This window comes from Lynx canadensis, chromosome A3, assembly GCF_007474595.2.
Source record: "Lynx canadensis isolate LIC74 chromosome A3, mLynCan4.pri.v2, whole genome shotgun sequence".
NCBI lineage: Eukaryota > Metazoa > Chordata > Mammalia > Carnivora > Felidae > Lynx > Lynx canadensis.
The window spans coordinates 23,748,729-23,771,423 of NC_044305.1; the positions used below are offsets into that span (position 1 = coordinate 23,748,729).

Sequence of the window (22,695 nt, forward strand, 5' to 3'; positions counted from 1 at the left end):
TAAAAGCCAACAATCACAAAAATAAATACATACATATGTGCCAGAGATCACTTTTAACATTTGATGAATGCTTTTCTGCAAACCTCATATACACATGTTTTTAATTGAATTACTTTTATTTTATGTACAATGAACATTAAGGTAGGTATCCTAGATATCTGTGGGTAAGGTAGGTATCTTGGATGACCCACTCAAGGAAGTTCACTTAATCCAACTTAATGAACCCTATATCCTTCGCCTACTGACAGAAACACTGTGGCACATACTGAGGCCGTGTTTCCTGATCAGACCGTGGTGGTTTGAGCAGATGCGTCAAGAACGAGAACCCTGCTCAGACTTCCTCAGATGGCTCCAGTAGAGCTGCTGCTGACCCATCTTGCTCTCTCTGATGTGACAAGGCAAAAGGAAAAGTATCTTTTTTTAAATAAAAAAAAAAAAAATTCCCCCCTTAACTGGAACAAACCAGACTACATAAGGCCTTGTTAGTGCGTGCAGCAGTGGTTAAGAAGACTCATATTCATCTTTGATGTCTCAGCTTTGTACTCTATCTAAATTGGTTCTTTGGGTTCTCTATGCACTGATAATAAGTGGCATCTTGTAGTTACTTTTTGGGGTACTCATTCTCTCTTGTACTAGATTTATAAGTTCCATTAGGGCTAGGATTTTTTTTTCCCCACTAAACACTGTGTATTCTTTATCTGCTCTAGAGTAGGTGCCGAATAAATATTTGATGAATGAGTGAATTCCAGTTCCTTTTGAAAATGAAAGGTCTAGAAATATTGAGATACACTGATCTGGTATTCCAGCCTGCTCTGAAGTCATGAGATAAACCAAAAAGCCCCAACAGGTTAAAAGGTAGTGATGAGGTATATGAGACATCTGCACTGTCTCAAGATTGTATCAGATAACTCTTCTGGTCAAGCTAGCTTGTCAGGGCCACGCATTGACATCTCAGAGGGAGACCTAGCATTTTAGAGTTTGTGGCAGCATAGGAATGAATGGAAACAGTTTTAAAAAATTTAATGCCAAAGAAAACACTTCGTTGATAGTTCATACTTAGTTTTATTCTCTCCAGGCTTTGGGGTCATGACAATTGTTTCCTTTTTATGGTATTCCCCTGTTCCTACTCACAGAGAAGTAGCTAGTTCTTTGTTAGAGTTAGTAGGTCAGGCAATAAAAGCCATTTCCCCAACAGAAATAACAAAAAAACAAAAACACACTTATAGTCTTTAGTAAAAATGATAACCTTTGTTTGCTGCTAGTAGAACTTTCAATGAAGACTTGTAACGCTCAGTCAGGAAGCTCATACTTGGGATTCTGGCAGGTCTGCTTTCGGAAATGTATCTTGAGGAACCGATGCAACACAAGCATAAAAAGGTTACACACATATATTAAATTGCTTATTTTTAGTCTATTTAAATAACAAAAATCCCTCCCCCCCATCCAAAACCCTGGATATACTCTAAGCAAACTACAGAGAGAACATGGCTATTAAGTGATGACACCACAGATTGAAAACATGAAGGCTATGGAGCATAGGAAAAAAAGGGCTACTATCAACCAAAAATCCATATACTAATTGGCTTGTAGTTTCTGATGAGTATCATGAAAATCTTTGGTAAGCAAGGACCGGAAAGAGGTGTGCTAAAAGGAAAGTAATCATCTTGGAGGAGATTGTGAGGACCAGTTCTTGTGTTCAAAAAGTTTAATTCTGTTACAATATCTTTTCAATGAGGAAAATAACCAGTTATTTCCCTTTCACTTTCAGTAAGTGATGAAATGTCCAAGGACTGTTTGAGCATCCTGTATAATACCTGTGTCTGTGTAAGTATGCCTGCCCGTGGGGCCCCATTTATCTCCCCACCGCATCTGCAGTGCTTGAGAAGGGAAAGTTCGAGTGCGGGGGGTGGACATGAGAGCTATCCTCAGACATGGGGCAATTGGACTGACTTACATGGGCCTGAGAACCAGGACCAACAGGTGGGAATTACGGGAGGCAGAATTTCGTAGAAAGTGTTAAGAGCCAGGGCTACTGCAGCAGGTGGTGATCTCCTTTAGCCCTGGAGAGACTAAACAATCTCTCCAGAGACAGACTCTGTCCAAGCAGAGACTGAACAATCACTTACCAAGTGGATACATGCACTGGGAGAATGTATTCCTTTTAAGATTCCTTTTAATCCCTTTATTTCTGTTTCTTCATTTTCCTTGTTAGAAAACAAAACAGGAACCAGAAGCCTCACCAATATATTGAGCAGGACACTCTGTTTGGTCGACCCTGAGCAAGAAAGAAAGGTGGATAAAAGAAGCATTTTGGTAGAAAGGAAAAAGCCTAGCACTTAGTGCTAGATCATGATTTGGAGTTCTGGCTCATGGTTCAGTGCTTATTAATTTACCTCCCTGAGCTTTTAGTTTCTTATCAGGAGAGTGCAGTCAGTAATCTTACCAACATTGTAGGCTTGTTATGAGGACTAAGTGGGATGATAGATGTGAAAGCACCTTGTAAAGTAACATACATGTGGTAGTTTTTGTAAAACGCAGTATCCATCTTTTAGGAACTTCTGTGGTAAACTGTAAGCAGCATAATACATGGCAGAAATGAAACCAATGCCCCTGTAGAAGTGAAATCTGTGTGCTATGAAGATACAACAGAGCATTTAATTACATTTCATTTCTTGCCTCATTCCAAAAGAGGTTTCAGGCATCTTGTATAAAATCTCCCAAGATCATAAATCATAAATTTAGAAGTAGGTAAGGAAAAGGGTGGAACACGGTGAGGGTGTAACATGTATCCAGGAATTGGGCTGACTATAAAATCATTGGTGTTGTGGATGGGACATAAATTTGGGTTTAAGCTTCTTATCAACCAACACAAATAGAGAAATAAGTTTCAACACTTATGCAGTTCAGCATCTGTAACTGTGCCATGCAACAGAAATATAGCGTGAACCACTTAGATTATTTTAAATTTCCTTATAGCCACATTTTTTTTTTTTTTAATTTTTTTTTACGTTTATTTATTTTTGGGACAGAGAGAGACAGAGCATGAAAGGGGGAGGGGCAGAGAGAGAGGGAGACACAGAATCGGAAGCAGGCTCCAGGCTCCGAGCCATCAGCCCAGAGCCCGACGCGGGGCTCGAACTCACGGACCGCGAGATCGTGACCTGAGCTGAAGTCGGACACTTAACCGACTGAGCCACCCAGGCGCCCCGCCACATTTTTTTAGAAAGAAAAGAAGTAGGAAGAAATCGTGAAGTTAATTTTAATAATATATTTTATTTAGCATAGTATATCAAGATTATTCCAATATGTCAGGGCGCCTGGGTGTCTCAGTCAGTTGAGCATCTGATTCTTGATTTCAGCTCAGGTCATAATCCTGGGGTCAAGGGATCGAGCCCCATTTCGGGCTCAATGATGAGTGTAGAGTTGTTTGAGATTCATATTCTCTCTCTCTCTCTCTCTCTCTCTCTCTCTCTGTCTCTCTCTCCTTCTCCTTCTCCTTCTTTCTCCCTGTCTCCTCCCATCTCCCTCTGCCCCTTTTCCCTGCTTGCGTGCTCTCTCTAAAAAAAAAAAAAAAAAAAAAGACTAAGATTATTCCAACATGTAAACAATTGTAAGTAATTATTAATAAGATATTTCTTTTTTCGTACTAAGCTTTCAAAACTCAGTGTGTGTTTTACACTTGGAGCACCATGTTTCAAGTGCTCAGTAGCCACATGTAGCTAGTGGACAGAGAGGCACAGACAGACCTAGAAGATAAAAGGAAACTAATTGTTCAGCTAACATACAACTATTCTTGCAACTGAGGTCAGTAAGAACTTGTCCTTATTTTAAAAGATGATGTATGTATGATGACCCCCTCTTGGGCAACTTCCATGTGGTCATTAGTTTTATGAGGCTTTTGTTAATGACACCTAATGTTAATCGGTGATACTCCAGCAAAACACAGTTCAGTTTAAAAAAAAAAAAAAAAGGAAAGGAGGAAACAAAAATGTGAAGAACATAGTATGATATGGTCCAACTCAGTTGATCTGGCTTAATTCCAGGGATTAGGCAGAAATGAAGAAATGTCTGGAGGTGCCTGTTTTGGGGTGGGGACGGTGCAGATTTTGGCTAATCTGGAGTAAGGACGTCATGCCTGAAGACATTGACATTCACTCCTTAAAATGTACTGCTGGCCAAATAAAACTTGGGCTACTGGGTGCTAGTGTGTAGCTCCTCATTGAGTTACTAGGCAGGTATTAGGTCAGAACATATGGTGAACCTACCATGGAGAAACCCATCCTCTCAAAAAGCATTTGCACACGTTTTGTATATGGTTATAGGGATTTAAGTCCTCTGCCAAGAATTCCTCAGGGAGCTTAAAGTTGCTTTTCCAGTTTCCAGAAGGGGGTACCTTGCTTTTCAGGTTTTAAGATTATAACCTATCCTGCCTTTTCTCTCCTTCTCCCTTGTGATAGACGGAAGGAGTTACAAAGCGTTTGGCAGAAAAGAATGACTTTGTGATCTTCCTGTTTACGTTGATGACGAGTAAGAAAACATTCTTACAAACAGCAACCCTCATTGAAGATATTTTGGGTGTTAAAAAGGTGAGCTATGTTCTCCAGCAGGTGGATGACCAGATGGTAGAGGGTGTCTTCGATAATTGGATTCTCAAGACTGATGTACAGAGCTCTTTTAAAAGAAAAATTCATCCATATTCCTCATGTTAACTTTTTTTTTTTTTTTACTTAAATATATTTAGGTACAAAAGTAGGTTATATTTCTTCTTCTAATGGGTTTTAAGTGACAGTAAAACCTAAGTCAGTATATAAATTGAAATCAAACTAATGATAAAATTCAAAAGTTCAGATTGCCTTTAATGTGATGGCTAATGTTACTTTGCTGAAATCAAATTGCCCTTTGCTAATTATTATGATGCAGGATCTTTTTGGCATACTTACACTGCTGTATGCTATGGGATAACTCCATTTTCCTACCACTTTTCTATATTTGAATGCTGTGAAACCTTCATTCATCAGGATATGTTTCCCTGGATGGTGATGTTTGGCTTAGACTTACTAAGTTCACTTCTGTTTAATCTCATTAGTCTTAAACAGTTAAAATTTGATACCAACATAGGAGACACAAATGTGAGCACTGAAAGCCTGCCACTTGGTCATAAGATGGACATTCAAAAGATCCTGAATATACTTAAAAAAAAAAAAAAGAAAGAAAGAAATCCCACACACAGGGGCGCCTGGGTTGGTTGGTTAAGCGTCTGATTCAGCTCAGGTCATGATCTCACAGTTAGTGAGCTGTCGTGCTGACAAGCTCAGAGCCTAGAGCCTGCTTCAGATTCTGTCTCTCTCGCTCTCTGCCCCTCCCCCACTCATGTTCATTCTCTCTCTCTGTCTCTCAAATAAACATTAACATTTTTTTTTAAATTTTTTTTTTTTTTAAAAACACACAAAGGGGCACCTGACTGGCTCAGTTGGTGGAACATACAACTCTTGATCTCTGGGTCGTGAGTATAAGCCCCATGTTGGATGTAGAGCCTACTTAAAAAAATTTTTTTAAAAGAGGAGCTGTGATGAAAATGAAACACTAAATTAAAAAATATCATAAAAAACTTAGAACCCAAAAAACACACCATCTGTTAGATACCTGTTAGATAGTCAGCGTATTAGATATTTGTGTAATGCTTGTGAAGACATGGAGCTTACTTCCCTAGTCCTTATTCCATGCCTCCATGTTGGTTGCAGTGGGAAGATTTCTTCCTCTTACTACTGAGGAGGCAGGAATTGCCTCTTAGAGTTGCTCTTGCAGAGAAAAGGCTACCCACGTGCATTGCGGTTACCCTAGCTTTCGTTTCTGTCTTTCTGCTGCATTTTCCCCAGGCCTTGCTTGTCATCGTGCAGGCAGAAGATGCACAAGTGGCCCATTGTCTGTAGGAACACACTGGAGATGTGTGCAGGTCCCAGACCCTTTGTGTTCTTTGATAAAAAGTCTTTGTCATTTCTCCAATAATTGTATGCTCCAGCCAGTGTGTGAAAGGGGGCTTCAAGGGTGGAAACACTAGACTCCTTCGCAGTTTCAGCATGGGAGTCTAGGATTGCTCCTTCGTAACTTTTCCTGCTTGCCTGTCATGCCCTGTCACACTCATATTTTTGTGTGTTGCTAAAAATAGGGATGAGTTCTGCTAGACATTGTTACCTTGGTGCAGTCTGAAAGGGGGATAGGCACCGTAAAGAAAGTGGGAACCCAAGCCACAGACTGGGAAAAGATATATGTAACCCATGTAACTAACAAATTGGTATTCAGAATTTATCAAGAATTCTTACAAATCAGCAAGAAAAAGACAACCTAGTTAAAAAAGGGGGCGGGGGGAGGCAGTGATGTAAGCAAGCATTTCACAGAAGAGAATCTATAAATAAAAGAAGATGCTTCATTAATAATGAGGGAAATGCAAATTAAGGCCACCATGAGAGCACAAATGTTGGTGAGAATGTATATCATTGGAAATACTTATATACTGCTGATATCTTTTTGTTCCTGCAGAATATATTTATCTTCTTTTCTAGTTGAACATGTGCATACCTCGTGATCTAGCACCTAGGGAAGCACTACCCTGAGGGCCGAGGCATCATTCTTGTGCCTGGGTCACCTGTAACCTATTCCCAGGCATGCTTGTGGATAAACTCCATCCCAGACAGACCAGTAATTCTTAGAAATGAAAACACTACATCAAAGCCAAGAGATTGTGAAATCAATCCACTGGGTCTGTCAGCTAAATAGAAAAGATTAAAGTGTATCATGTAAGGGTTATTATTTAAGTTTTTGTCACGTATTTATACATTCACCTATGTATGTTTTATTGGGTTGTGATGGAAACTTTTTCTTATTCTTGGACATTATCAGAATGGTTTGGAAGCCAGAAATACTTCTGTACATGTGCATCAAGAAACACATAAGACCCCTCCCCTGTTCATGCTCTGTCTCTCTCTGTCCCAAAAATAAATAAACGTGGAAAAAAAAATTAAAAAAAAAAAAAAGAAACACATAAGAATGTTTATAGCATTGTTTCAGGGTCAAAAAACTGAAACCAAGTCTGTGATCCATCAGCAGTAGAATGGATAAATTTTCTCAATCCACACAATGGAATATTATAAAGTAGTGGAAGTGAATAAATTGTTGATATAGGCAACAACATAGCTAACTCATAGAAAGTACTGATAGAAGTCAGTTACAGAAGACTGTATGTAGTGTATCATTTTTATAAAGCTCTGAAATAAGCAAACTCAACTCATACACAAAGCTTTTTTTTTATCTTAACAGCAAAGCAAAAATAAAATTCAGGTTTGTGGTTACCTCTGGCAGAGAAGCAGGAAGATGTGATAGGAAAGGCACACACAGCTATTCACTTGATTATGCTTCGTAACATATGTTGTATGTATTAAATTTTAAAATTAAAATATAACACAAGGAAGTGGGCTTGGAGGGTGGTAGGACCTAGTTTATGACCCATCACAGAGCTAGAGGAACAGGGCTGAAAGTTACAGTTACCAATAATAACAATGGCTCCCATTTGTTGTGTACTGGGGAAGGAGAAGGCAAAGGTGGAAGAGGCTGCCCCCAGGTAGCTCCTCCACAGCGAACTCCAGGCCTTCATTCCCAGAAGTAAGAGTGGAACTCATGAGGGCTTCTAGGAGTCATTCACCTGTTCAGTACACATTTACTGAGACCCTCACCACCAAGTCTTATGTGTTGAGGCTCTGGACAGCCTCAAGGCAGCGTAAGTTTATGTGGAAAATAGATAATTACAAGATCATAGGATATGTGCAGTGATTGAGAAATATCCAGTTCAGTGGAAGTGAATCAGTGAGATGAAGGGCAGTAGGTATTTTCTGAGGAATATAAGGATGTTTCAGAAGAAGAGAAGCTCATACAACATGCAACATTTGCAGATTGTAGAGAAGAATAAAAAAAAGAAAAACTAAAATAACCAAGCATTTCATAAAATTCAGTATTCATTTATGATAGAAGTTAGGAATAGAAGGAAAATTCCTTAACTTGATACAGGATATCAGTTAACTTACAGCAAACATAAAACTTAATGTTGAAACTTTGGAAATACTCCTGTTAAAGTCAAAAAGACAAGAATGCCTGCTATTACTTACTCTAGATAATTGGTTACTTGTGCAAGCACACAAGGAGACACCTATAGGAATATTCATGGCAGCATTGTTTAATAGTGAAAAATTATAGCCTACCTAAACACACACACACACACACACACACACACACATATATGTGTATATAGAAGATTTGGTATGTACTAATACAGGATAACATCTCCAAGATGTATTACTGTTAAAGAGGAAAATGCAGAGCTATGTGTATAGTATGAGTGTGTGTGTGTGTGTGTACGGACACACACACACACTGGTTAAATACACTGGAGTAAAAGAGTGAAAAAATGAATGAATTAGAGCTACTTGTATCTGTGTAATTTAATCCTAGTGTTGAGAGGCACCTGGCTGGCCCAATCAGTAGAGCATGCGACTCTTGATCTTGGGATTGTGAGTTCAAGCCCCATATTGGGCCAGAGCCTACTTAAAAATAAATAAAAGTTGAAAAAGTACTAACTTTCTGTTGTCAGAAGTGGCATAAATTAAAAAAAAAAAATCCCAGTGTTAACTAACAGTAAGGTGTCATATATAATTCACACTGTACATGCAAAACAATACATTGTTGGTTTTAAAAACAAAACAATGTTTTTAAATTTTTTGATTTATTTTTTATTGAAGTATAGTTGACATGCAATATAATACTAGTTTCAGGTATACAACCTAGTGATTCAGTGATTTTATACATTAAGCTATACTCGCCACTGTGTATAGTCACCATCTGTCACCATACAGTGTTACTGTAATATTATTGACTATATTCCCCATGCTGTACTTTTCATCCCTACAACTTATTTCTTTTATACCTGGAAGTTTGTACCTCTTAATCCCCTTGACTTATTTTGCCCATCCCCCCCCCAATAATCGCCTCTCCTGGCAACCACCAGTTTGTTCTCTGTATTTATGAGTCTTTTTCTGTTTTGTTTATTCATTTGTTTTGTTTTGTAGACTCCTATACAAGTGAAATCAAATGGTATTTGTCTTTCTCTGACTTATTTCACTTAGCATTATATCCTTTTGGTCTCTCCGTGTTGTTGTAAATGGCAAGATCTCATCCTTCTTTATGGCTGAATAATACTCCATTGTCCATGTATACCATGTCTTCTTTATCCATTCATCTGTTGATGAACACTTGGGTTGCTTCTCTATCTTGACTATTGTAAATAATGCTTCAATAACTATAGGGGTGCATATATTTTTTTCAAATTACTGTTTTTGTTTTCTTTGGGTAAATATCCAGTGGTGAAATTACTGGATCATTGATATTTCTGTTTTTGATTTTTTTTTTTTTTTTTTTTTTTTTGAGGAAACTCCATACTGTTTTCCGTAATGGCTGTACCAGTTTACATTCCTACCAACAGTGTACCATCCTCCTTTTTTTCCACATCCTCTCTAACACTTGTTATTTCCTGCCTTTTTAATATTAGCCATTCTGACAGATATGAGGTGATATCTCATTGTGGTTTTGATTTTCATTTCCCTCCTGAAATCTTTTCATGTGTCTGTTGACCTTCTGTATGTCTTCTTTGGAAAAATGTCTATTTAGATTCTCTGCCCATTTTTTTAATCAGATCATTTCTTATGTTGCATTGTGTAAGTTCTTTATTTTTTGGATATTAACCCCTCATCAGATACATCATTTACAAATATCTTCAACAGTAGGTTGCTGTTTCTTTTGTTGGTGGTTTCCTTCACTTTAATACCATATATTTTTATGGAAATATAAGTATAAGAACATGTGTGGGAATAATAAACAGTTCAAAATAAAGGTTCCCTCTGGCAGGAGATATGGGAACACAACTGGTTAGGAATATTTTATTTCTTATTTCTTAAAAAGAAAACATCTGTAGCAAGAATGGCAATTTATGAATGATAAAACTTGAGCGGTAGGCATTTGCTTTGCTTTGCTTTTCTAAATAGACAAAATGAGCCACATGAACAAAGAATAAGAACAATGGTTTTCAAAGGGTTTAATCCTCAGACCAATCCTATAAGGTATGTTAGTCCCATTTGACAGTTGAGCACACAGAGACTTAGAGAGGTTCCATAATTTACCTGTGTTTGCACAGCTGCAGTTTGCAGAGCTGGGATTTAACCTAAGTAAGTGGTCTAGCTGCCAAGCCCCATTCTTTGGGGAATGCAAACAAGGGGCACATCCAGTGTCATATGAACTGAGCATGGGGATTGTTTTATTTGTGTTTCCTGTAGGAAATGATCCGACTAGATGAAGTCCCCAATCTGAGTTCTTTAGTATCCAATTTTGATCAGCAGCAGCTTGCTAATTTCTGCCGGATTCTGGCTGTCACCATTTCAGAGATGGATACAGGGAATGATGACAAGCATACACTACTTGCCAAAAATGCTCAGCAGAAGAAGAGCTTGAGCTTAGGACCTTCCGCAGCTGAAATCAACCAAGGTAAATCTCTCAAAGTTTTCGGAGTTTTGAAATTATGGCTCTGAGACCCCTTTGTAAATTATCTGCTCTTTCAATATCTCCAGAGATTGATCCATGTGAGGGCTCATAGGGTCCACTTAGAGTATGTGAATTTTGTATGTGTTCATTATTATAGGGGCCAAGTTTGTAACCTTTATTAGATTTTTTAATGGATTCAGAACATCAAAAAAGTAAGATCCATTGTTTATCAGAATTACAAATACACATACCTTTTGATCCACTAAGCCTCATCTGGGCCTTTATCTTGTAGGTATATAGGCAATGACGTATATTCAAGGTCATTCATTGCAACATTGTAATAACAAAAGACCAGAACAACTTAAATGTTTTATTGATAAGAAACTAAATTTCCAGAACATTTATATAATGGAAAATTGTATAGCTTTTAAGAAAAAAGAATGAAGAAGATTTAGTATGTACTAATACAGGATAACATCTCCAAGATGTATTACTGTTAAAGAGGAAAATGCAGAGCTATGTGTATAGTATGATACTTTTTGTAGTAAAGCAGAGATGGGGAGAATAAGATCAGATGTATTTGTTTGCTCATATACAGTATGCATAAACTGAAAGCACACACAAGAAACTAAAAATGGTTACCTGTTGGGGGTGGCTGGAAACAAGGTAGATGACAGCAGTGGAAGTAGGACTTCTGAATGTATTATTTTATGTATTATTTGATTTTAGAACCACATGAATATGCTAATGATTTCCCCACCTGTTGCTTTTTGTTAGCAAGAGAACTTTTTTCTGTTTCTATCCTGGTCTAAGCAGATTTGGAGAAATTGGGCATATATCTGTTTTGGTTATAAGAGTATAGATGATCCATATTTGAACTAAATTATTTATGTGTCTTAAAAGCTAGTTCTTGAACACTAACAGACTGAAAAATCAGTCTGCCTTAGTGTTAACCGAATAACCAATTAAAAAGCAGTAGTAGAGAGGGTGCCTGGGTGGCTCAGTTGGTTAAGTGTCCGACTTCGGCTCAGTCATGATCTCATGGTTTGTGGGTTTGAGTCCCACATCGGGCTCTGTGCTGACAGCTCAGAGCCTGGAGCCTGCTTCAGATTCTGTGTCTCCCTCTCTCTCTGCCCTTCCCGCACTCATACTCTGTCTGTCTCTCTCTAAAAAATAAATAAACATTAAAAAAAAAAAAAACAGTAGTAGAAAGCCATGATCATCCCACAGTAGCCCTGAGGATGCTTTGAAAACAGTACTTTGTTTCTGAAGTCCAGTTGACTGGATGTGTGGGTTCCCAGGCCTAGCTCTGCAGAATTGCTAAGTGCTACATAGCAATCTCCCTTCTAAGTACTAAATATGAGTCCTTCATTAACTCTGTTAGCATTCTAGTTTTAGTTATGAACACCACATAGTCATGACTGTATTTCTAGGTTGTTAGGGAATATAATTATACATGTTTTAGTCATAATAAAAACAGAAGTATATGAACCCTATGGACCCCAGGTTGGTGGTTCCCCCTCTAGGCTTGTTTTTCTTCCTGAGTCCATAGATCCAAGGCCTACCCTGGTCTGTGTAGGCTTTTATTCCCCTCCCTTCTCCTTTCTTAGGACTTTTAAGGAGTACTCATTTTAGCAAATCATAAAATACTCATTCTTAAAAACATGAGTTCTATTATAACTAAATTATACCTTAAAGCTGATTTAAACACACATACATATATACTGACAAAAGTTCACATTTGTTAAACTCCTGCTGTGTAGCAAACATTGAGCTAACTGCATAACCGAACAGTGATTTTATTTACTTCTCCAAGCAGCCCCATTCATTGCACAGCTTAGGAAACTGAGGGTCATAAAGGTTCTGTATTAGATACTTGTGTGTGCTGAGGCACTAAGTAACTTTCATCTTTTAGTTTTACATTTAAGGAATCTGTTCTACAGATCATTTTTATCCTGTTATTGTCAGTTACCTTCACCCACCTGTCTATAAGCTACCTTAAGTGAAACTAGCACTGCCCATCATTCTTGGAGGACAAGGTATTTTAGTCAGTTGATTTTTTAATTAACTGAGAGTTAACCCCAAACCTAGTTTCCTTTATATGAGGCATTAAAAAAAGGAAGTCTTGGGGTGCCTGGGCGTCTCAGTTGGTTAAGCGTCCGACTTCAGCTCAGGTCATGATCTCACAGTTCGTGGGTTCAAGCCCCACGTTGGGCTCTGTGCTGACAGCTCAGAGCCTGGAGCCTGTTTCAGGATCTGTGTCTCCCTCTCTCTCTCTCTCTCTCTGCCCCTCCCCTGTTCATGCTCTCTGTCTCAAGAATAAACATTAAAAAAAAATTTTTTTTTTAAAGGAAGTCTTTATAAAATGTCTAGGTTCACTTGTATACCTGTGTGGCTAACCCATGAGATACTCTACATGTGATGTCTGCTTGTAGCTTTTGGGTTGAAGCTTTATTAAAAGTTGTATTTTAGCACATAATGTTGTACAGGGTCCTTTCCCAGCTCTCTGACCATACAGTTCCTCTTTCCCTGCCTCCTGCCCCCACACACATTTTTCTCCAGTCACATGCCCTGGGAAGGCCAAGGTGAACATAATTAAATCACAAGTGCAATGAGAAAGATCTTAGTTCTCAATATTGTCATGCTTTAATTGAACTCCGGTACCGGATATTTTTAAATAAAGGTGTGTGTAACAGTCATCTCGGGCTGCCATAATAACATACCGTAGACTGGGTGGCTTAAAGAACAGAAGTTCATTTTCTCACAGTTCTGGAGGCTAGAGGTTCAAGATCAAGGTGCCCTCAGCATTGGTTTCTGGTTTGCAGACGGCTACCTTCTCACTGTGTCCTAATGTTGTCTTTCCTCTGTGTATGTACAAAGAGAGAAAGAGATCTCTGATGTCTCTTCCTCTTATATAAGGACATCTGTCCTATTGGATTAGGGCCCCACTCTCATGACCCCATTTAATTACCTCCCTAAAGGCCCGGTCTCCAAATACAGCTATATTATGGATTTGGGCTTCAACATATGAATTTGGAAGGGGACCCAATTCAGTCCATAACCGCATATAAAGCTGATGTGTTTTTGTTTTGTTTTTAATAAATTGTGGCTGTTTTCTTACCCAGCAAAATAGTGATTTATACTGTCTTTCTGGAGCTCAGATAATAAAAATGTTAGAGTCCTCTTTGGATTTCTCAGAACTACCAGTTGTTCTTCTATCCGTTCATGTGGGAACAGATGGTTTCATCTGGGGGAAAAAAAAATCAAGATTTTAGTCAGAGATGTAGATGAAGCCACAGGCCAGATAATTATCAATTTATAGGTCACACTGAGCTAACAAGGGCTGATTTCTGCAACACAGGAGCTAGGAGAGAATTCAGAATCCTCTCAGCTGGAAAGCAGGGCCTAAGCTGAGGAGAAAGGTTTGCGGGAATATTTCAAAATACTGATGTTTTAACAAATATGAGAGAAAAGGTCTGCTTTTGCAGAAATTCAGAAATTGTGTTTCCGTTGTCAACCAGTTTGACATTTTAACATTAACCAGTAGTGTGTGATAGCTGCTGGTAAAGCTGTGAGAATTACTAGCACACTGTGGTGCTGGGTGCCAGTTCCCGGAGATTGTATATCATTTGATGAGCATAATTAGGCCAATGATTTTTTTTTCAGGGTGAGAGCCCATAGCTTTTCATCATGTTTTCAAGAGATGAGTGACTCACAGAGGCTCTAGAATCTCCCAAGGTGGGGGCCGGAGTCTCGGAACTCTGAATGCTGGGCAGGTCACGTTCTAAGTGCTGCGTCTAAGTGCTGTGTGGAGAGTGTAGGGCAGGAAGGAACTGTCCTGTGAGGAACAGAGAAACTGCAGCCATTCACCCTCCAGAAAAGAGATTAAGAGAAAAATCCAGCTCTGGGAAGGTTTTCCTGTAGAATCCAAACTCTTTTATTTTTGGAAAAAGTAATATATGTCTAAGGTTTCTTTTTTTTTTTTTTTAATTTTTTTTTTTCAACGTTTATTTATTTTTGGGACAGAGAGAGACAGAGCATGAATGGGGGAGGGGCAGAGAGAGGGAGACACAGAATCAGAAACAGGCTCCAGGCTCTGAGCCATCAGCCCAGAGCCCGACGCGGGGCTCGAACTCACGGACCGCGAGATCGTGACCTGGCTGAAGTCGGACGCTTAACCGACTGCGCCACCCAGGCGCCCCTAAGGTTTCTTAAATAATAAGAATAGCAGGTATATACAGTAGAAAGTTTGTTCCCCCTCCCCATAGCAACCTGTTTCATTTTCTCATATGACTCTGCAGAGAAATTCTGTACCTGCCCAGTCAGGGGGATAGAGGGGGAAAGAGATTGGCTGCTCCCTGTCTGTACAGGTGGTAGTATAAAATAGCCTCCATTCTGCTCCTTGTTTTTTTCGCTTAACTTTATCTTGCAAAGCATTCGATTCCAGTACATACAGAATTATGTGATTCCTTTTTATAGCTACATGGTATTCTAATATATGGGCATACCACAATTTATTTAACTAGTCCCCTATTGGTGGAAATTTGGTTTATTTTTAAACCTTTGTTCCTACAAATAACAGCCTTGTGTATGGAGTATGATGTGCTGGATATTTGCCTCTTAAACTTTGATAGATATTGACAAGTTAACCCTCTAAAGAAATTATGGTACATCTTTTCTGCCCATCCCCCCTGTACATGCTTCCCATTGCAGGGCCTTTTTAAACTTCTTGATGTCTGCCAAGCCAATAAGTAAAAAATGGTATCTCAAAGCAAAACTACCTCCATGTATTTTTTTTTTAAGGTGAGTGTCACATAATCAAATAAACCATTTAAAATGAACAATTCAGTAGCATTTAGTGCATTTACAGTTTGTGCAACCACACTTCCATCTATTTTCAAAACATTTTCATCACCCCAAAGTGAAACTGTGTACATGTTAAGCAGCTGTTCCCATTCTTCCCAAGCCTGGCAACTACCTGCTTTCTTATACCTATGCTAGATATTTTTTAAATGGAATCATATAATACGTTAACTTTTTGTATCCTGCTTTTTTCACTTAGCATGATGACTTTGAGGTTCATCCATTCTGTAGCATATCAGTGTTTCATCTTTTTTTTTATGGCTGAATAATATTTGTATATACCACAGTTCATTCATCTCTTGATGGACATTTGGATTGTTTTCCCCTTTTTGGCTGCTGTGAAATGTCATGAGGATGTGTTTGTACATATTTATGTGAGCGCCTCTTTTCAGTTGTTTTGGGTCTATACTTAGGTGTGGAGTGGCTGGGTCATATGGTAATTCTGTGTTCAACTTTTTAAAGAAAAGTTAATTTTAATATAATTACAGCTTTAAAAAAACATTTTTTTTTAATGTTTATTTTTGAGAAAGAGAGAGACACCAAGCATGAGTAGGGGAGGGCAGAGAGAAAGGGAGACACAGAATCTGAAATAGGCTCCAGGCTCCGAGCTGTCAGCACAGAGCCTGACGCAGGGCCCAAACTCACAAGCCATGAAATCATGACCTGAGCCAAAGTTGGATGCTTAACCGACTGAGCCACCCAGGCGCCCTTGCTTTTTTTTTTTTCTTTTTTTTTTTTAAATGAGTTCGGACATTATAGTCACTAATTTATAGAGGATGGTAAGGGGGCTAAGAGTATTTGCTGAGCTCTGTGCTAGAACTTAATTTAATATGCATTTGTACAATCCTAGCTGTACTTTGTTGTAACTTATTTTAGTTTTGAAGAATTTTCTTTAATACTGTGTTCTTTTGAATTTTATGTTAAAATTTTTCATTTAGGGGCACCTGGGTTCCTCAGTTGGTTAAACATCTGACTCTTGGTTTTGACTCAGATCATGATCTCATGGTTTTTGGTATCGAGTCCCTTGTCAGGTTCTGCACTCTTAGTTCGGAGCCCAGTTGGGATTTGCTATCCCTCTCTTTCTGCCCCTCCCTCCTGAAAATAAATAAATAGACATTTTAAAATTATTTAAAAATTTTTTTCATTTAGATTCTTCACACAGAGACATGTATATGACACATATAACATTATAATGATACCTATTTACCCATCAGCTCGATTCAGCAGTTGTCAACTGATGGCATCTCTTTATCCCCATTCGCTCCTCTCTTATTTTGAACTTTTTTCTAAAGTTCATTTATTTTTGAGAGAGACAGAGGTAAGTGGGAGAGGGGCAGAGCAGGTTTCAGGCTCTGAGCTGTCAGCACAGAACCCAACGTGGTGTCAGACCCCTGAACCATGAGATCACGACCTGAGCCAAAGTTGGATGCTTAACTGACAGAACCCCCAGGAGCCCCCCCTACCTTATTTTGAATTATTTTGAAGTAAATCCTAGATACAATAAAATTCAACTTGCATATATTGCAGTATTTCCACAATTTTAAAAATAACTCCAATATCATATTATACCCCCAAATTAATAGTATTATCTTGGTATTATGAAATACCTACTTTTTTTCAATTAGATGATACCTTCACACGGTTCTAAAGAATCTACAGGCTCAAAAAGGTGTTCATCGAAAAACTACCCCCTCACACTCGTGTTTCTGGTTACCTAATTCTCTTTGCCTTTGGCAACCATTGGTGTTTTCTGTCCTTCCAGGAAGATTTAATTAATACATGTATAAGCAAATACGTAGAGATGTTAGTCCTTATTTTTAAAGAAGGTTAAATGATAAATTGAAGATCTACAACCTGGATTTCCCTGCCTCCAAAGTGTATTATGTTCTCTGATGCTGATCACAATTTCCATCTTATTATTGTGAGCAAAATGGGATTAGTGGAAATAGGAGTTGGGTGATTATTCAGTTTCTTTCTTTACCTAAAAAACAAAACAAAAAAAACTTCTTTCTTACTGCTAATACATGTTTGTTACAGGAAAATGAAACTAGAAAGAAGTAGGGTTTTTTTTTTTTTTTTTTTTAAGTTTATTTTGAGTGAGAGAGAGCAGGGAAGGGGCAGAGAAAGAGGGAGGGAGAGAATCCCAAGCAGGGCTTGGATGCAGGGCTCGATCCCTTGAAATCAGGACCTGAGCCAAAATCAGGAGAGTCTGGACACTTAACTGACTGAGCCATCCAGGCACCCCTAGAGAGAAGTGGTTTTAGAAGAAGCATTTAAATGGGAACACCTGGGTGGCTTAGTTGGTTGAGCATAAAAATAAAACTCTTGATTTCAGCTCAGGTCGTGATCCCAGGGTCATGGGATTGAGCTCTGTATCGGGCTCCATGCTGAGTGTGAAACCTGCTTAAGATCCTCTCCCTCTCTGCTGTTCTCTCTCCTGCTTCCTCCCCTTACCTCTGCCTCTCTCCTCCTCTCTCTCTGTCTCAAAAAAAAAAAAAAAAAGCATTTATATCCTTTCCTACTCAGGAATGGCCACAGTAAATACCTTGTTGTATAGGGGCACCTTGGTGGCTCAGTCGGTTGAGCATCCGACCTCAGCTCAGATCATGATCTCGCAGTTCATGATTGCGAGCCCTGCACCGGGCTCTGTGCTGACAGCTCAGAGCCTGGAGCCTGCTTCGGATTTTGTGTCTCCCTTTCTCTCTGCCCCTTTCCCTCTCATGCTCTGTCTCTCAAAAATGAATAAACGTTAAAAAAACAAAACAAAACAAAAAAAAACCTTGCTGTATAGCCTTCATTCTTTATGTGTATATTATGTGCATATTTTAAAGAAGCAAATTTTTAAAGAAAATGGGCTTAAGCCAATACTGTGTAATAATTTTTTTCTCTAACAAGTTTAATTATCTTTACTGAGTCACCGTATAAAGATATATGTGTCATTGTTCTTAGTGTCTATTGTATTCTATTGTATTGGATATAGTTTTAATCAATATGCTGTTGATGACCATGTAGTTGCCTTTATTATTTTGCTATTGTAGAAACCACATCAGTGAATATCTTTGTACATATAATTGGTTATTTCCTTATGGGAAGTTCCCAGAAATGAAGCTCCTGGCTCAAAGACACACAGATTTAAGACACTAAAGTTATTCCAATTTACATTCCCACTAGTAGATATAAGAGCCTGTTTCTCTATACCTGCTACAATTGAACTTGTTTCTGTAATTTACTATTTTATTTTGGCTTGGCATTTCATTTTAAAGGGAAGCTCTCTGACTAGCTACTGTCAGATTAAAAATCATTCCCACCACAGGTAGGGGACAGGCTCCTTGTTGATGGCTTTAGAGCTGGTTGGTCTCTGTTTTGAAAATTCCCTCTCCTTGGCAGCGGCCCTTCTCAGCATCCCTGGCTTTGTTGAGCGGCTTTGCAAGCTTGCGACTCGAAAGGTGTCAGAGTCAACGGGCACAGCTAGCTTCCTTCAGGAGTTGGAGGAGTGGTACACATGGCTAGACAATGCTTTGGTGCTGGATGCCCTGATGCGAGTGGCTAATGAGGAGTCTGAGCACAATCAAGGTACTTCTGGGCTGGGGGCTGGCGGCGGGGGGTGGGGGGGTGGCAGTGGCAGGGAGGGTCTTCTATGATGTGGGGAGCTTTCCCTTAGGCTTCTGAAGCCATTCTTGACCTCTTTTCTGAGGAGCATTAATTGAAATTTGCTCAGTAGAGTTTTCCTCAGGGAAGTCCTAGATCAGAACTGTTAAGACACTTTTGAAAGCTAGTGACAGAAACCTCTTTAAACTCCCTCAGTGTAGACCTGATTGCAGGGAGAAGGGACTGTCTGGATCCAATAACCAAAGCATTCTTAGGAACTCAAAGAGTCCTTTCCATGTCTCTTCTTCATTCTCCATGGTTCTTTAGTGTTCTCTCTGTTCCGATGAGTAGACTCCTAGTTTCAGCAGTAGCTTCCTGGTGAAGAACTCTGGCCTATCTTGGGTCATATGCTTAACGGTGAAGCGTTTGACTCTGGCCAGCAAGATGGGGTCAGATTGTACAAACCCAGGAATTCTCACTGTAATCATGCAGGTAAAAGTGAAAGGAGGAGTTCTAGTTCCAGGATGGCAGTGTACGGAGCTCTGTGGACCTGCTCCCCATTGCAACTGTAAACAAAACCTATAAAAAACAACAAAAGCCATCCATGTATATGTGGAAGTTGTTCTGAGAGCATACAGCAAATGAGGAAACATTTCTTCAAGGAAATCTGCTAAAACTCAGAACAGTGAGTGTCTTTGACATTTGAACTTTTGCTTGTTGGGAATTCCACTCTGGGCTGGCGTGGCCAAAAAGACACAACCCTCAACAGAGGACACAATTCCCAAACAAGGAATATGGTATCTCACCGTTGAAGGGGAGGAGGGCAGACCACCAGCTTTTCTCATTCCCTCCAACTCCAAGTTGAAGAGGCTAAATTCTTGATGAGTGTACCCTTACAGGTCGGAGGCTCCCTGCCCCAACACTACTGAGATATAATTGATTTATAATACTACGTATATAGCATGTTGATTTGATGCATTTATGTATTGCAAAACGATACCATCATAGCATTAACTAACACCTCATCACATACTTATTTCTTTTTTTGTGGTGAGAACTTTTAAGATCTCCTTTATTAATGTCATTCAAATATTATTAGCTGTAATCCCCATGCAGTACGTTGGATCCCCAGAACTTATTAATCTTATAACTGGAAGTTTGTACCTTTTGACCACTATCTTCCTAATTCTCCCAACCTCAGGTAACCAGCATTCTATTTCTCTGAGTTTGACTTTTTTTAGATTCCACATAGAAGTGATATTATATAGTATTTTTCTCTTTCTGACTTCATTTAATTCACTTATTGCACATAATGCCAGGGGCTCCTTTCTTCTGACTACCTTTGTACTACACTCAGTACAGAAGCTGTGCCCTAGGCCTGGCAAGCAAGAATTCTGTGACCCTGCTGTCCTTGCCCCAACTCAGGTGTAGGACAGAGCTTCCGTGTAGGGAGAGGCAAACCAAAAAGACTTAAAAGTCGGCTGACCCTGCTCAGGGTAGCGGCACCAAGATTTTGCCAGGACGAGAGGTAATGCATAAGAGCAGAAGGTAGGGAAGTTCAGACCTAAGGGTGTTCTGGAAAACAATGTTGATTTTGGTGGTAAGCAAATAAAAGGAGGATGTTAACTCTTAAGTGAGAACAAGAAGCTAAACCATAGGGGCTCCTGGGTAGCTCAGTCTGTTAAGTGTCCGACTCATTGATTTTGTCTCAGGACTTGATCTCAGGGTTCGTTTGTGCTTGGGGGTCTCTCTCTCTCTCTCTCTCTCTCTCTCTCTGCCCCTCTCTCACTTGAGGGCGCACCCCCCCCCTTTCTCTCTCTTCAAAAATAAACATAAAAAAAAAAAGTTAAACCATAGGCTGGGTAGTTTACCAGTAAGAACCAGGAAAACAGCTAAGCAGAGCTCTTCTGAGGTCAAAACCAACCTCAGTCTCAGAAACTACGTTGGCCCGGTTTTAATTGGATTAGATTTTGGAGCACTTTATTACGCCCCAAGGCATTGTCAGAAACAGTGGAGCATTCAGCCAGCAATTAGTGGAGTCTGACAGCTGGGTTTCATACCAGATGAGGCAGAAATCGTCATCCAGGGAGACTGTAAACACCCCCACAACCTCACTCCTCTGAAGCAAAACACCAAGGACCTCGCTAGTCTGTGGAGAAATAGACTTTGCTGAAATAGTCTAGGGAGGTCACTGAACAAATGAACAAGAAAATAACAAGCCCCAAAAGGGAAGAAGGGGAACCAGTATCCACAGTTGCTGTATTATTTACCTAAAATGTCAGTTTAAGGAGCGCCTGGGTGGCTCAGTCGGTTAAGCATTCGACTTCGGCTCAGGTCATGAACTCACAGTCCGTGAGTTCGAGCCCCGCGTCGGGCTTTGTGCTGACAGCTCAGAGCCTGGAGCCTGCTTCAGATTGTGTCTCCCTCTCTCTCTGACCCTCCCCCGTTCATGCTCTGTCTCTCTCTGTCTCAAAAATAAACATTAAAAAAATTTTTTTTGATGTCAGTTTAATAAAATGTATGAGATATGCAGAGCAAGTATGGCCCATATACAGGAGAGAGCAGGCAACAGAAATTGCCTGTGAGAGAGCCCAGATATTGGATTTAATGGAGACCTGTCATAAGGAGGTCAAAGAGCTAAAGGATGCTGTGCCTAAAGAAGTAGAAGGAACTAAAGAAGCTCTGACGACAGTATGTCATCAAATAGAGGGTATCCGTAAAGAGGAGATAGAAAAAGGAGCCAAACGGAAGTTCTGCGGTTTAAAATTATAAATAACTGGAAGCAAGAATTCACTGAAAGGAGCAAGAAGAATATTCAAAGAAATAGTGGCTGAAAACTTCACAAATTTGAAAAGCATTAATATATACATCTGAAAGGCTCAAAGAACTGCAAGTAGCATAAATTCAAAGAGATTCACACCCACACGCATCATAAGAGAAATGCTAAAAGACAAAAAGAAAATCTTGAAAGTTGAAAGAGAAAAACAAACCCTCATGTTCAAGAATATTTCTTTAAGATTGATAGCTGACTTCTCGGAAATAATAGAGGTCATAAGGCAGTGGGATGATCTAAGGGCTGAAAGGAAAAAAGTCAGCAGCAAAACTTTCTTTCAGAAACAGAGGTAAAATAAAGACCTTGCTAGATGAACAAATACTTAGAGAATTCATTACTAAAAGATCTGCCTTATGAGAAATACCAAAGGAAGTTCTTCAGGCGGAAAGCAGGCGACCTCAGGCAGTAATGTGAATCTATGCAAAACAACAAAGAGCAGTAGTAAAGGTAATTAGAGAATCATAAAAGACAGTATAAATGCATATTTCTTCTCCTTTTCTTAATTAATTTAAAAACAGTTGTGTAAATAAAACATGTTTATAATTATATTGTTGAATCTGTAACATACAGAAGTGTGATATATTTGACAGTAACAGCACAAAGAAACTTTGTGGGAACTTGGATGGGACCAAAGTTGTATTGCAGTGAGGAAATTATACCAGATAGTAACTTGAATCAACAGGAATCAATGAAGACAACCAAAGTGGTAAATAAGAGGATCAGTATAACAAACTATTAATATTTACTTGCTCTCCTTTCTTTCCTCAGCTTCTTTAATGAACATGAAATTGTATAAACTAATAATTACAACAGTGTATTGTGTAACAGTGTGT

The 22,695-nt window shown here is 39.2% G+C and overlaps 1 protein-coding gene and 1 pseudogene across 3 annotated transcripts in view; one reads left to right on the forward strand and one right to left on the reverse strand.

The window, feature by feature from the left end:
- The window catches only part of LOC115510167 (transient receptor potential cation channel subfamily C member 4 associated protein), a 70,010-nt gene that overhangs the window by 23,998 nt on the left and 23,317 nt on the right, over window positions 1-22,695 (forward strand). For all 3 annotated transcript variants that reach the window (XM_030309727.1, XM_030309728.1, XM_030309729.1), the window contains 4 exons: window positions 1,769-1,824; window positions 4,458-4,586; window positions 10,374-10,581; window positions 18,829-19,014. In XM_030309727.1, the coding sequence (XP_030165587.1) occupies window positions 1,769-1,824; window positions 4,458-4,586; window positions 10,374-10,581; window positions 18,829-19,014 (579 nt within the window). The remainder of the gene's footprint in view (window positions 1-1,768; window positions 1,825-4,457; window positions 4,587-10,373; window positions 10,582-18,828; window positions 19,015-22,695) is intronic.
- LOC115510170 lies at window positions 166-375 on the reverse strand (annotated as a pseudogene).